The 15,248-nt window shown below is 41.3% G+C and overlaps 1 protein-coding gene across 3 annotated transcripts in view; it reads right to left on the reverse strand.

Moving 5' to 3' along the window:
• Nucleotides 1-1,819: 1,819 nt before the first annotated feature.
• The window catches only part of tns2a (tensin 2a), a 47,231-nt gene continuing 33,802 nt past the window's right edge, over nt 1,820-15,248 (reverse strand). For 2 of the 3 annotated variants that reach the window (XM_007573357.2, XM_007573358.2), the window contains exons 15-27: nt 14,332-14,397; nt 14,106-14,222; nt 11,182-12,750; nt 10,768-10,933; nt 8,230-9,272; nt 8,005-8,133; nt 7,783-7,878; nt 7,449-7,526; nt 7,232-7,309; nt 5,291-5,459; nt 5,140-5,208; nt 4,836-4,865; nt 1,820-4,138 (exon numbers count right to left, since the gene is read on the reverse strand). In XM_007573357.2, the coding sequence (XP_007573419.1) occupies nt 4,000-4,138; nt 4,836-4,865; nt 5,140-5,208; nt 5,291-5,459; nt 7,232-7,309; nt 7,449-7,526; nt 7,783-7,878; nt 8,005-8,133; nt 8,230-9,272; nt 10,768-10,933; nt 11,182-12,750; nt 14,106-14,222; nt 14,332-14,397 (3,749 nt within the window). In that variant the 3' untranslated portion in view covers nt 1,820-3,999. The remainder of the gene's footprint in view (nt 4,139-4,835; nt 4,866-5,139; nt 5,209-5,290; nt 5,460-7,231; nt 7,310-7,448; nt 7,527-7,782; nt 7,879-8,004; nt 8,134-8,229; nt 9,273-10,767; nt 10,934-11,181; nt 12,751-14,105; nt 14,223-14,331; nt 14,398-15,248) is intronic. The other variant, XM_007573356.2, reaches the window with a different exon arrangement.

Consider the following 15,248-nt stretch of genomic DNA (forward strand, 5'->3'; position numbering starts at 1 on the left):
TCCAGGTCAGTGTGGCTTGAGAACTAGGGTTGGGAAAAACTGGTCTAAGGAACACTTCACTGGACGTTAGATGTTCCTCTGCTTCAGCACACAGGCTTTCAAATAATGGCTGAGCTTTTGCTGAACTTCAATAATCTGAATCAGCCAGGTGTGTTTAAAGCACATGAACATTTAAAGCATCCAGAATACATTGAAAACCAAGGCTGGGAAACATCGATCTAAATGATCGAATTAGCAACTCAAAAACATAAAATTCTGGGTTATTATCCAAAATGTTCTATATGATGTGTGTGCCACAATTTGAAATGTCTTTTCTATCTTAGTGGAATTCTGCCACCGGTCACAGAAAGTTTTAAGACTTTCCATCCAAGTCTCAATTAAAGTCCAAAGTCGAATCAAAGTCCTAAACTTTTAATTTAAAATCTTAAACATCATTTGGCCTATTGTGTCATCAGAGTAATAACTTTAAATTCCTAAATTATTTTAAAAGGTGTTTTTCTCTACCAACCTAATCACCAAGGTGAAGTAAACTTCAAATATATATATATGTATAACAATAAAAATTAACCTAAATTATTCAGTAAATGTAAAAAAATTAGAAAACTGATTCACCATCAGATAGTGATTTAAAGATAGATTTAAACATCTATCTTTAATATTATATTGGAACTGGGATCTTTGGCTGCAGGCTCCTTTATTGAATTAGCAAACACAGAAAAGTTACCTGACCGCTGTAGATGGGCAGCAGCACCGCTCACAACCCCACTAGGGACAAGCGTGTAAGATAATGGATGAATGGAGAAAACTTAGCTGCTGCGATAACAGAAGCATACATTTGTTTTCATCTTTTTTTCACACAGGTTTAAATGTGGGAATAAAGTTTAAAAATTTGTGCCCCTCTACTTAGTTTTGAGAACACATGGCTTTTTAAATTCAGTTTTGTCAGATCTAAAGATTAAAAAAAAAAACTGATTCAAGAAAAATGTATGTGACAAGAAAATATGGACAATCTGAAAAAAAAATCAAGCAAAGTTACAAATTTAAATGTGGAAAAATAAAGTCTTCTTTTATCATAATGTTATTAATTCATTCATACTAAGTCTAAATGTTAAAGACACACATTATGGCACCTCTGGCATTCCGAATATGATGTAAGAACAGTTCCTGCATTCAAACTTTTACTGATCACATGCTTGGCACAATTCTATTGTTGTGGGGCAGCTGCAGTTCCATTGAAACACCAGTAGGTGTAAGATATCAATTCAAAAGATTCAATTCTAAGACAAATCATGAAAGTCCAGTCAAGTCTAAAGTCATTAAATTTGAAACTTGAGTCTTACTCTATTCTGAGCTACATCAATGGAGTCTACACTTCTGCCTACCAAATACATACAATACATACTGCAGAACTTCAACACCTATTATTCAGCAAAATGATCCCTCAGGCGCCCACACCCGACACAAAACGGTAAACAAGGAAGACTTGTCAAGATAGAATTCCCCTTAACCTGTTTCTCATTTCGTCACTATACTTCTGCAAATTCCACAGTGTATTATGTGATCGATGTAAAATGTTTTTCAGATATTGTTTGTTTCAAATTACTTTCTATCACTTCACAATTATGTGCTACTTTCTGTTGATCTATCACACAAATGCTAAGAAAATCCTTTAAAGTTTGATAGAGGGTGAAAAAGTTGCTTATTACACAGGAAACAAAGTGATTTATTACCAGGGGAAATTCCTGAGCTTAAATTGAATGTTTGTTATAATTATCCAACTAATAACTCACTTTCCAAGAAACACAAAACAACAGTTTTCCACTTTGATTCTTTATTGGCTTGCATACAAAATAGGCTCCCATCTTTCCAAATGAACAAACTGTTTCCTTTTTTTTCTTCTTACACTTGCCCCATAGCTGCATGTGAAAATATATTACTACATGATATCATAACCACAATATATTATTGTTGTAATACAAGTAGTGTTTTTCTACCAACTAAAACAACACTAAATGAATGCATAATAAAAATACAAGAAGGAATAAGTACAAAAATATAGCTTGATAAAAAGCTTATTAATACAGGAGTGCTTCATCTTTTGTCTTTTGGCCACTGGCTTACTCGTGTGTGCGTGTGCGATTTTAATAACTCTAACATTGGTGTCATTTATGTTTTCATTTTGTTCAAACAATAGCTGCAAACATTTTCCCACCACGCCACCAACTGGAAGAGTCCGTTTTACAGTTTAGCTTCAGCCCTGATTCACATGCATTACTTTGGGAAAAACCAGACATGACTAAACCTTTACTGGATGAGTTTAACCATCTCACCCCACGTTCACATTCAGCACGCGCACAACTCTCTCATTGCAAGATCAAAAAAACAAACAAAAAAACTCACGTTCGGGTTTGCCTTCCCTGGCTCACTCTGAGTGAACGGACAAATCTGAGTTTAACCCAAACATGATTGTCGGTTCTGATTATAAATGTGGTAAATGCAGGTGAAAGGTGCCGATGTGGATGTGCTTTACGTACATAAAAGAATATTTAACGTCTCTACATACAGGAAGTTAATTACATCACTTTGGTTACTCTTAAACAGAAAAATAAGATTTTTTTTTTAGACTGGTACAAAATATACAAATCTGCTGTCATTTAAGGCAGCTATGTTTCAAATGTTCAAACCTCACAAGAGCTGTTTGTTCATTTCTGTCTGTGTTGAAGGCAACAGTATGGCACATCGCGTTGTCATTTAATCAGGGGTGTTTATCAAAAGGCAAGATTGGTTCATCAGTCATACAAAACATAAAAGTACTTCACTATCGATGAGTGACGGCTTCACAAGTAATATGATGTTATCTCACAGTTTATGTTTTATCAAGACAGATTGGGTAATGTTGACACATTACACAGAAATGATATTAAGTTAAATAAATGAATTGGGGCTGTACATTGAGGCTGACCTGGAGAAGAATATCCATCCCTGTCCACAAAAACCGATTAATCAGCAGAATTTGGAATGAACACAATCACAACTTGGGCTGAAATGATTATTCAGATTAATTGTGATGAATCCTTATTGAAGTAATCAACTAAGTTAGTAATTGACTGTTAAAAGGACTATACATTCAGAGCAGTGATTAAACCAAAACTGTACTAAACTGCAAAAAACAATTTTGTCTGTCAAATTCACAAAATTAATGCTATATTAAGCATTTTTAGGCCATAAAATGTTTTCTTTTTTACAGAAATTAATTGCAGTATTTATTTGCATCTCTTAATATATTTGTAACGTATAAAAAGGCTTAGGTAGTTAAATACAAAATCTGTAGCCTGTGCCAGATTAACTGATTAATCTTTGGAGTAATTGATAAAATAATCACTGACTAAAATGATTGTTAGCTGCAGGCTTAATGATAGCACTAATACATGTAATATTATCTCGCATCAGATAAATGACATTGATTTTTAATCACATATCAGGTAGGGACTTTTTATTGTCATTGGCATTGGGGGACTGAAAAATCCTGATCAGGACAATTCTGTTACCATAGTTACATTTCACAAATCGTTTTTATTTACTGACAATAAAAGCAGAGGAGCACAGTGGAGTTACTGAATCAGATATTGGGTAATAAAACTTTTACCTGAAAAAATAGTTTCAGCTGATGCAATAGAAACATAAAAAAAAAAAGAAAAATAGATAAGATATCTGATTTATAGTTAAAATAAACCTTTTTTTCCTCCAGCCAATAGTTAGCACATCACAGGCCATTCCATCTTCAGTAGATCCACACAGATGGAGATGATCAGATTTCGATTCAAAATGACAACGATATCTAGAGTAGGTCATTTAATCCTCCATCTTGCCTCTTGGTAACAGCCCCTGATGAACGCTGGCTCCGCTCTGTCAAGAAGCCTCCTCATTCCTGGAGGAGTTGTGATCGGAAAAAAACGAACAAAACGGTCTGCCGGTTTGATCGACGGACTCTGGGTTTCTTCATCTGCGCTGTGCCAGCATGACCTTGTTGATGAAGTTGACGATGGCAGAAGCGGGCTGCTCGGGGTCCAGCTCCGCGAAAAGGTGGCACACGTTCTCCGCTGTGCTGCCTGGTTTCCTGGCAACAAAACCAAACACCCTGCAGGGGAAACGAAACAGGAAGTGTGGGGGGAAAATTATTTCATTTTGAAGAGCCAATTATTTTGTCTAATGAGTAGGGGGAGCTTACGGACCTGCTGTTAATTAAAACACAGTCAGCTCTATGTAAAACTAGCTACATTTCCATTGACAACAAAACTGCACAATTTGACATTTTTTAAACAAATTTGCTTAATGGACACTAATCTGAGCCCAATTTCTAAAAAATGTTTTGGCACTAGAATGAGGTGGTTTGTGTTATAGAACTTGTTTTCTTTAGCAAAACTGCATTGAAACACTCTTCACATCACATGAGTCACTGGATGTTCCCACTGGAGCAAACCACGAAGAAGCAGATGACAGGAAGTTGGGGAATATGATGGCGCAGATTGTTTTTTTAATGACTTGTCGCATGAACAAAATTATTTTCTTGTGATTTTTAATTGTTTCGTAGTTAATGGAAACACTGTATTTGCATTTTTTTTCTTTCGATATTAGTGGAATATTGACAACATTTTGTGAATATTTGTAATGAAAATGCAGCTAATGATTCCGTAAATAAATCTGGTCCGCTGACAGATTTCTCCCTCCCAGGCTTCCATGCTGTTTGACGCCATGCAGAGGCTGTAAGAGCACTCGATTCTCAGCCCCAAATCTACTTTCTCAGAGCTCCTACAGACTGACAGCAGAGCACTTACTGAACCATTGCGTTGTCGGAGTTAGTCCACCTGGAGTCCAGAGAGAGACAGAGACAGAAAGTGGACTCAGACATGCATTGAAACACAGGCAGAGCGGCTCAACAAACTGATGCAGTTGCTGCAGCCAGCATGCCTATTAAAAACAAATCAACCTGATGTTCATGCTAACAGGCAAAAGAGCCAAAAAACAGACCTCCATGCATTAAACCAACGCCACATAAAGCAGGAAAGCTACAGATTTCCTGTTAGGTTAGAAATGTCAACCCCAGCCCTCGCTCTAAGTCTTTCTGTTTGAATTTCCCACCTCCTGTCCTTTGGGTCGACGCTGCTGAAGGTGACACTGTTAACAGGGTAATGTCTCCTGAAGAAAACTCTGGGGACGGAAAAAAAATGCACATGTTGAAAGCGGGAAATTTATTCAAGATATGTTTTCAGCAGGAGTTGGCAGCCTTTACCTCCGCTGGCTGTCAGTCAGCGTGATGCCCTGCGATGTCACCTTGAACTGGACCACGGTGGCAGACGGTCGAGGGTTCCGACCCAGTGTGGCGTCCGTTGCTTTGGCAATCGCTTGGGGGCCGGTCAGCGACTCGGTTTCCACGGAGTTCAGGTAGAGAACATTGCAGGCTGTGGAAGAGAAAGAACTCATAAAACATCTTCCCACTGCATCCGTCAAACCTCTGCTGGGATATGGTTCGTAAAAACAGACACATTGCCATAGATCCATACAGTGACATGCAAAAGTCGCTTTATGGATACAAAAGTAGTTATATTCTTTGAACATTTCATAAATACAGTATTTTTTCTTCTTTTTTTCATTCATGTTAGCTAGTACGGGGGGAAACTGGTAAGTTGGGTAAATGAGTGAAAGTCAAAGACTTGAGACTCTTCCATCAGGACAACATCTCTGACCTTCCAACCAGAGCTACAGTTGTAGTGTAATCTCATGTCTTAGGTTAATCCAAGGCATAATCTAAGACATAAATATGAACGCTTGTTCCGCTGTGGAAATATTTGAACATTTACACTATGTTCACACATTAGGCAAATGCGACTTATATCTAAATGGCCCATTTCTGGTCTTTTCACCCCTCCAAAAAATCCAGTCTGTGGCATCTCCATATGTTGTGGTATCTGATTGCGTCCAAAAGTGCATGCAGTTTGAACAGTCATATTGCATTTTATCTGATTTTTATGTCACTGATGTGAGACATGCGTCATAATTCTGTACCTGAAGAAGCCATCTGCAGTAAACCCAGACGTAAACAATGGCTGAATTTTTTAATTATGAAAGTTGTCTGTCAGTGAAGAACATAACATTACAGTCCCATTATTCTTGGTTCTGACAACACATCCAAACAGACTTCTCTACAGAAGTTGCAGTCAATGTTCCACTAAAGGTCATTGTTATTAATGGTGCTTTCTTTCTGTTGGCTTCCTTCATCTTCTAATTTTGTGATGATACTATCAGCTCCAATTGTTGAATAAACTTTAAAATCGATCCATAAGCAGCATCGTCCGTTATTACTTCTGTAAACAATGACCTGCTATGTGGAAATCTACACTCTTCTTCTGTGCATAAGAGGCACTTTGGGTCACAAACCATTCACACAGAAGTCTGATTGCAGTCGCATTTAATTATAAGCATGAACGACCACGCAGGAAAAAATCTGAATTGAGCATCAAGACCTGCTGTGTGAACAAAACCACAGACTCTCCATCCAATGGCAGATTCTATATTTATTTGTGAAAATATTTTTAAAACACGGATCTTTTTCCTTTCACTTTGCTATTAGGCACTACTTTGCATTGGTCTGTCTCATAAAAATCCTAATAAAACATTGAAGTTGATGGTTGCAAAATAATGTGAAATCAGCCATGCATATTCCTTGTTCATAAGATCCTTATAATAGTAAATTGAACTTGAAACAACTGAAAAATAACATGTAGACCAGATTTAGATATTTCACTTATCCAGAATGACATATCAAGGTATTTCTTTACCTCATTAGAAACAAACAAATCCTCTTGATCTAATTTTGACCTCTAAATAACACAGTGATATTTTCACTGGATTTAATCCTTCATTTATTCACTGAACATCTAAGAAGAGGTCTTCAAACTTTTAAGACCTCAGATTTATAGCATGAAGTTTAACATGGTAAAACTGTGAATTACTGCAGCAATACTGCCATCTTTTGATTTGGTAATGTCATTTCTAGTAAGCAAACTACATGCACAGCACAATGAATACCTAGTTACTTCCATGAGGAATTTAACTGGCTGTAGTACAGATTCTGCACAGATACAACCAGTTTTTCACTGATGCTATGATAATAATACAATGCCGGGGTTTCTTTCTCTCCAAAGCCATGCTGACGGCAGGATGAAGAACTCACCTGCTCCTTGTTTCAGCAGGTCTGCCGCTGTGCTGATGTTAGTGACTGGTTGAACCTCCTGCACTTCTCCTACAAGATCTGAGAGCACAGAAGGAAACATCATGTACACTAAGAGAAAATATTTCAGGAAGTGAGCAAACATGTTCATCATGAAGAATCTGACGAAAAATATTATCCTTTGCACACTGTAAATATTAAAGCACAGGGTTGGACCAACCTTTCTCTGGGATTTTAAGAGCGCAGGGCAGAGAAATGGGTGTGATAGAGTGCTGATAGACTAGTGCAGAGAGGCTCCCTGTTGATAAAATATGACAGAAAAATACATTTTCAAGAAAGAAAACATTAAGAATCAGTGTTCATCCATAAAACAATCATGTTAATTTAAAGCATAGAGCGACGGAAAACATTCATTCCAGATCTATTCACACAGCCTCCTCAGCTAGTGTGAGCTTAATGCCAGGTGTGATAAAACTAATGAGGACCCATGCACCAAACATGTTCTCTTGAATCATTAACATGAATTTTGTCTGAAAGTGGAGGGGAAAACATACCAAAGTGTGGCTCATTCTGACACCCTTTGATCTTCACTCCCCGAGGGCCTGTTTCTATCAGAAAGTGTCTCACCAGCTGCTCCAGGGGGTCGCTTGCTGTGAAAAACAGGTTATTACTGTCAAAAATGTCATATTCTCCTCATTTTAGAAATCTCAGCAAGGCAAGGTGGATTTATGAGGATAAATTATGGAAAATGGAGAGAAAAAGAGAGTCCCTTGTACCTTTGCTGTTGAGGCTTGCATTGGGCGGAGGCGTGGCCACCTTCAGAGCCAGGCCATAGGCTCCTTGGAAGGAGTTGCTGTCCCTGATCAGGAAAGTTCCTGGCTCTCTCTCCTTCAGAGCAGCGATGGCTACAGCCAAACACAACTAAATGTTTCAAACTGATCCTTTGTTTCAAAAGCTTTGATTCTTTCAAACTACAGTGGTGGTTTAGTTGGTGACCTTACCTTGCTCTCTAGAGATGCCTGGTTTGTACCAGAACCTTGAACTATCTTGGACGAACTTAACACTGACTCGGTTTGCGGTTTCACCCTCCACTTCTTCATTGTGTCCTGCAGGTGGTGCAATTTCCCCCACCGTGGGAGAAAACGTAACATGGTGCTGATGCTGGGCAGAGGGGGGTGCCTGGCCCACATTTGGCCTCACCCCCTCACTGGGGGATCCCGGCTGGGCAGGGTGATGTCGCTTCTCTGGCAGAGGTGGTTGTGGGTGAGGGAGAGGGATGGAGATGGTGGAGTAGTTGGAGTAGGAGGTCGGGGCAGGGCCAAAATAGCCATTTCTCTTGTTATTGTCTAGAGGAGCACTGTGGTCCAGGATGGCGTAGTGGTGGTGTGGGGGTCCGTGGTGCTGCAGGTAGTTAGGGTGGTGGGGTTCTGACCCACTCAACATTAACCTCCTGCCCAGGGTGGCAAAACCAGGAACCGGGACATCTGAGACCGGAGAGCCGTCCATGCTGCTGGACCCAGGCTGTGAGGATGGGGGTGATGCAGGGCCCGATGGGGGGTTGGAAGTGGGGGATTTGGGGCCCTCTGGGTGAGACTTTGTTGGTGACGATCCATTCACATGTGCTGAACTCAGTCCATTGGCTTGGGTTTGGGTCTGAGAAGGGGTTACTGTCTGGACCATGGTAGAAGGGACAGCAGCAGCTTCTGAAGGATTGAGAGAGAGAGTCTGGGGATGTGTGTTTGGTGCTGATGAGGAGGGAACCTGGCAGTGCTCCTGGCTTGTTGTGGTCGGTGTCACAGAGTCAAAAGGAGAAGCAGAGGGTGCATCTATGGTGCAGTTTTGGCGCGGTGCTGTGGCTTTGGGAGAATCTGGTTTGGTGGATGATAAAGGGTCCTCCTGTTTGGTGCTTGTTTTTGGGTGTGCTGATGATTCCTGAATGATGTTAGTGTTACTAAAGTGTCCATCTTGTGATGGGGAACCCTCGTTGTCACTGCTGATGATATCTGTGGTCCGGATCTCATAATCTCTGCCTGCGGGACTGGGACTTTAAAAGACAGACACAATGAGAAACACAAAAAAGGTGACTATGTGCACAGTTACTAAAACATCGACATAAGGGAATGTGATCCAACAAAATTTTGGTTAATTTAATAGGGTTAATTAGGGCCAGTTTGGAGTGGAACAAAAGCAACAAACTCTCGAAATAAGAAACATGCCCACAGTGTTGAGCAAAAGTTATATTTCTGAAACATTTTCACATTTTGTCATGTACAATCATAAACTTTAATGTACTTTACTGGATTCTTATTCAGTAAAAAGCAGTGTATCTTTTTGAAGTGGAAGGAAAATCAACAATCAGAACTTGCCGAGATTCTCTGGACTGACTGGGCCAATCTGACAAAAGAAAATGAAATAATCTAAACTAGTGTTACATATGATTGCATTACTATGCAATCATGGCATCAAGTGATTCAGAAGCCTGTTTATCACCTATTCATAGTCAGGTCTGTAGCTGGAAGGGAAACACCCGAAACATGCCAGACAGCTTCACTAGCTCTGCTGAAGAGAAGCCTGTTCCTTTGTGTGGGTATGATGAACACACATGTTCAGGGTGATGTTGGTTTTCTTCCATATGTGTGATATGTAGATTCTACATATAGATGTGCAAACACAACAGTCATCCTACTAGAGCAGCTTCTTCCACATTTTTGCTGTGTTTCCTATATGACTTGTGACAAATGGGACTACCTATAACTTTCTTTGATGTAAGCTTTCTTCTTTCATAAAGATCAGAGATGCAGAGTATGGCTAACATTTGTCCTATCAATAGATTTTCTCACCAACTTTGTGGCTCTCTGCTGCTCTTCCAGACTCCTAAACATGTATAATTTTGTTGGCCTGTCACGTAAAATTTCCATAAAATACTTTAGTGTTGGTGTTTGTAACATGAGGTCCAATGCAAGGCCTTGCATTGTTTAGTCCACTTTAATCAAAAACTACTTCGTTTGTCTAGACAGTCCAGTTTGTTTGGGAAATATGGCTGTGTAATCGAACTGTGATGCAGGTCAAAAAAATTAACTAACTCTGGTCTGCCTAAAAGCCTCCGTTTCAGTTCGGTTGAAATGAACTCTGTGTGATTCGAATACATATGTGAACAGTAACCAGACTTGGAGACCACTCCAAAAACAGGAAACAGTGCAACCAAAACAAACACATGGTATAAATGACTCGTGTTCTTGTGCCAAAGACAAACCACAGTAATATCTTGCCATTCCATTTTTGTTTAAATTTCATTAGGGAAGACATTGTGTTCAGAAGTTTCCATGTCATTTCCTTCGGCCTTTCTTGTGTAGCGTTACCACAGGGGACGGGGTAAACAGGTTTTTCAAAGGGAAAGGGTTTGGTTCCTTTGACATTGCAGTGTGAAAATGTAACAAATGTTGGAATTTTGGTTCCTAATCAAACCAAATCTACAGGACTATCAAGTTTGAAAACACTCTAAATTTAATCTTCAAATTCAAAGAACTGTTATGGAGTACCTCTCCTGTGTGCGTAGTGGGCTACTGGTGTGGACTGGTGTTGATGGTCCAGACATATCGGATGGTGTGGAGCAGGCCACATGAGCATCTCTGTGGACCCTCCTGAAAGACCCATGAGTAATGTGATCCCTCCAGCCCACGCTCTCACCGGAGCTACGAAGGCCATCTGAGAAAAGATGGGAACAGTAGAACATGTTAAATGATTATCTCAATAAACAGTATCAACACAGATCCTGTGAAACACTGTGAAACTCCACAGCCAACAAGAAGGAGTTTGTGAGTACTGCAAAAGGATTCTGGCATGTGGAATAAACCTTTCAATGCATGCTGTTGTTGATTAGGGATGACTTATTCCCTCAGCATTCCTGTTAAGTAGTAACATACGACTGAAAGTGTGTGTTTACTGTGACTCACCAGTGTGTGAATCAGAGCTGTATGATTGTTGTGAATCCACATGGTGGTGGTGGTTAGGGATATGGTCTGATGGCCCGTTGCTGTGGCTGCAAGTCCCCACCATGGAGGAAGTAGGAGGCAGAGGAGATGTGGACTCTGACTGGTAGCCCGAGGCATAACCTCTGCTTTCAGATGGCGAGGGCTGATATGGTGAGCAGGGGCACACCTGACGTGGTGTTTGGTACCCACTGCTACTGCTGCTGTACTTCAGATCCAGGTGGGAATGAGCGTGGGACCTTGACGCCTCTGGATAAGCAGGGTGACCTGACGGTAAAGGGTCAAAACTGAAGGCTGGCAGATCGTGTCCCTGTGGGCCGTAGGAGGCTACGGTGGCCCGTCTGTGCCAGTATTCTGCTTCTCTGTCCCTTTCCCACTGCAGCTCCGCCTCCCTGTCCCGCTCCCAGTGGAGTGACAGCTCTCTGCCTCGTCTGAGCCCAGGATCCCTCTCCCAGTGAAGTTCTGGCCCTCTGGTTAATTCCGTCTCCCTCGTTCTCCTCAGTCCTGCCTCTCGTTGTTGAAGCTCTGCCTCTCTGTCCCAATGAAAGCTGTCACCACGCTCTAGCCTCAGGGTGTGATAGGCAGCTGAATCTTCTCTCCTAATGCTGCAGTCCCTACAAGGACAGCTAGAGGGCGGTAGGTTATCCATTAGCATTATGTCATGGTAAGTGGGACTGGTGGAGGGTTTTGGGTGGTGTGAGTGGGTGTGGTGGTGACTGAGAGGTGGAGGAGGATGATGGAAGGGAAGATCTTCACGACAGTAAAGTCGACCAGCAGCAGGTACGGAATGGTGGTGTGACGGATTATGAGAATGAGGGGTGAGGTCTGGTGATGGGTACGGACAAATATGTCGAGATGAGGGGGCCTCCGAACAGGAGCGGTGTAAGTAGTGGGGTGGGCCACTCTGACGGTCCCACACCAGATCTGGTGGAGGAAGGGACTGATGGGTATGTGGGCTGTAATGTTGACACATATCCATGTGTGATGGAGGACCAGCTGGGTTTGGACTGGTGGAAGGGGTCACCCCGTGGTGCCCGTTAGTGCCGGGAGCTCTATCAAGACAGTAGCCATTTGGCATGAGGAGGGTGCGGTCACACCCCGGTTCAGCGCAGCGCTGAGACCGGTAACCATCCCTGCAAGAACATGACCGATTGAGCCTCAATGTCCCAGTTCTCTCCGGAGGCCAGGAATCGCCATCATCTAAAATGGCGGTCTCTCGCTCTCCATCCTTGTTTCCCTCAATCCCACCGAGGAGACGTTCCAGCTCCTCCCTTTCCTGTCTGGTTGGTGGTGGTGGGCGAACAAGTTCCTCTGGGTGATCAGGATGGACTGATGATTGGTTCAAGTGGAGGGAATGGGCTGAAAGGCCTGAGTCGGAACCTTGAGGGATCAGATGATCAGGTCTGTCTTCTGCAGGGACTCCTGCTGGGCTGCTGCCATTGGTTGAAGTCAGAGAACCAGAGCTGGGACCTCGACGCTTCTTTATCTGAGCGTAAAGACTTCCATCTAAAGGACCTCGGGTATGTGCAATGTCTGAAACAAAATAAAAGAGACAGCTCAGTTTAATATTGTGGTAATGTCCTTCTATCCACCCACTGTTTTTCAGTAATCAGAGATTAGGTTGTGGAGTTCAACAAAATCCAGAAGGGAAACCAAGAAATCCTTCTCGGCATCCCTTTGTCCTGCTCATTCAGGTTGGACCTCAAAGCATTTCATAATGCTTTGGGGTCCACATGGGTTCTACTATGAGTGGGACATACCAAGAAAACCTTTAAACGAAGGTGCCTAAGAGACAATCAGATTACCTAACCACCTCGATTAATTTCTTTTCATGTGGAGGAGCAGTGGCTCTACAATGATCTCCCCACTGAATGACAGAAATCTTCAACCTATGCCTAAGCCATAAGGTTGTTGATTTACAAATCAACAATTATATTGTTGATTTATAAAATGCTCACTCTAAAAGTGAAGCTTTTTAGAGATGAGCTAAAAAGCTTCACTTTTTAGCTCATGTCTTTTTTTTTTGTACCATGGTAGACCACAGCAAAAAAAAAACAAAAAAAAAACAACTCCAATGAGGTCCCAGTCTGTCTATCCACCATCAAACAAGACACCAAGACATTTCACCATTGCCTCAGACCTAGCCTGGTAAAAACCAGCCCCTTGTTCTACGCTTTGTTTTGTACACATGATCTGGATCCTCGACTATTGAGAATCAATTATCTGGTGTGAGGTATGAACTCTAAAGTTTTAAACACTTGGATCTGATTTTACCAAATTGGTAATGTTTGGCCATGACTTTTGTAATGCTTAATGAAGCCTACAGGAAATTGTTTACAGCTCCCTACGGAGCTGTAAACAACTCCGTAGGGATTAGGACCATGACATTTTTGCTAACAAGATAATGTCTTATACAACACAAGAATGGCCAACATGGACCGAATGGCTTCGTTCATTTCCTCTGCTGCCATTGTCAAACTACAATCCTATAAAGGCGCACTACAATTCTAAAGCAGCACAAAAAATGTGCGTAATTTCTCACAACTCCTCCTCCCGCTCACTTAATGGCCCGATTGAAAGTCGGGCCAATCAGTGGAGGAAATCTCCTACAAAGGACTGAAGAGAGATGAGAACTGAGTGGAATGGCTACCTGGGAACCAGAGGCACTGACTCATGGATGTGAAATGATTCAGCACTCATTGAAGATCAAGGCATGAAGATCTCAACATAACCACATCATCTGTAAACAGTATTACTTTTAGTTGTGTGATGAACTGACTTACAAACTCTTATCAGCCCTGTTGTACTTTAGTTATTTTATGACTGTGTGCCTCTGATTGTCTAGGGTGGGTGAAATTTGAGAAATGGTGCATTAAGACAGCAGTTACCCTCCAGGCTGTCCTGATAACGCTGGTTAAAGTTCTCATAGGAGTCCCAGCGAACCACTGGATCTGAAGTGTTGTAGTCGACGATGACAGCTGGGTCATTTTTGTGGTATTCACGGCCTGTGGAAAAGCACACATTGGGTTTCCAATGCTTTCTTTCTTTGAATAAGTGAATAACATAAATGTCCAGAAATATACTTGAGCAAAATCTGAAGTTGGGCATACTGACCTTTGACCCTCTCAGGACCTGAGGAGAAGACGAACTCTACAGTGGCATCGGATGGAAATCGTTCATCTGGGGATAAGAGTACAAATGCTCATTAAAAAGGAAGACGTCATAGAAACCGGATCCTTGGCTATAAGAAAAGCCAATTTGTTTTTGGATGTAAATAATTTTATTATATTTAGATATATAAAAGGGAAATGTACATTTAGCATGCTGGAAAACCCTCGAAAGCTCAAATACTTATTCCACCGATGTATTTTGAGGTGCGTGACCGATAATCACACACTTTAATGCTTCATCTCATCTATGGAATAAAAACCACACTGTTCCTACAAACATGCAGTCTGTTATTTCAGAGAAAGTGAAACTGAGGAACAGCTGAAGTAAGAAACACATTCATTACGGACTTAAGTAATGCATGTCTACCAACCGTGTATCATCACATCTAATTCTCACTGTACTCTACACCAGGGAACTGTTATTACTTCCAAGATGGGGATTAAACCACTACTATTTAAGGATTTATTTGACCACAATATCATGAGGCCAAACCACTGCAGATATATTCCCACAATGCCAGTTTCAAAGGCTGCTATTATGTCAGTCAGTGCAGAGATGACGATATACCATAACAGAACCCAAAGAAATGAGGTATTTGAGGGATAATACCATTTTCTTTCCAACAATTTATAAGATATAAAGGGACTGCACTTCAATAACACAAATGAAGCACAGTTCTTCATAGTAATACGGTTTTATAGCTGGTGATTAAAACCATTTTCTGTGAAAATGATTCATATTGGAAACAGAAATATCATAGTTCCGCAGTAGGGAAATTCAGGGGTAACATCAGCAAAATGACAGGCAGTTGAGCCACGTAGGCAGTCACATGTGCAAAGGCTGACCAGGGGAGGCCATGG

The sequence above is a fragment of the Poecilia formosa genome, unplaced genomic scaffold (assembly GCF_000485575.1).
Source record: "Poecilia formosa unplaced genomic scaffold, Poecilia_formosa-5.1.2 Scaffold326, whole genome shotgun sequence".
Classification (NCBI taxonomy): Eukaryota; Metazoa; Chordata; class Actinopteri; order Cyprinodontiformes; family Poeciliidae; genus Poecilia; species Poecilia formosa.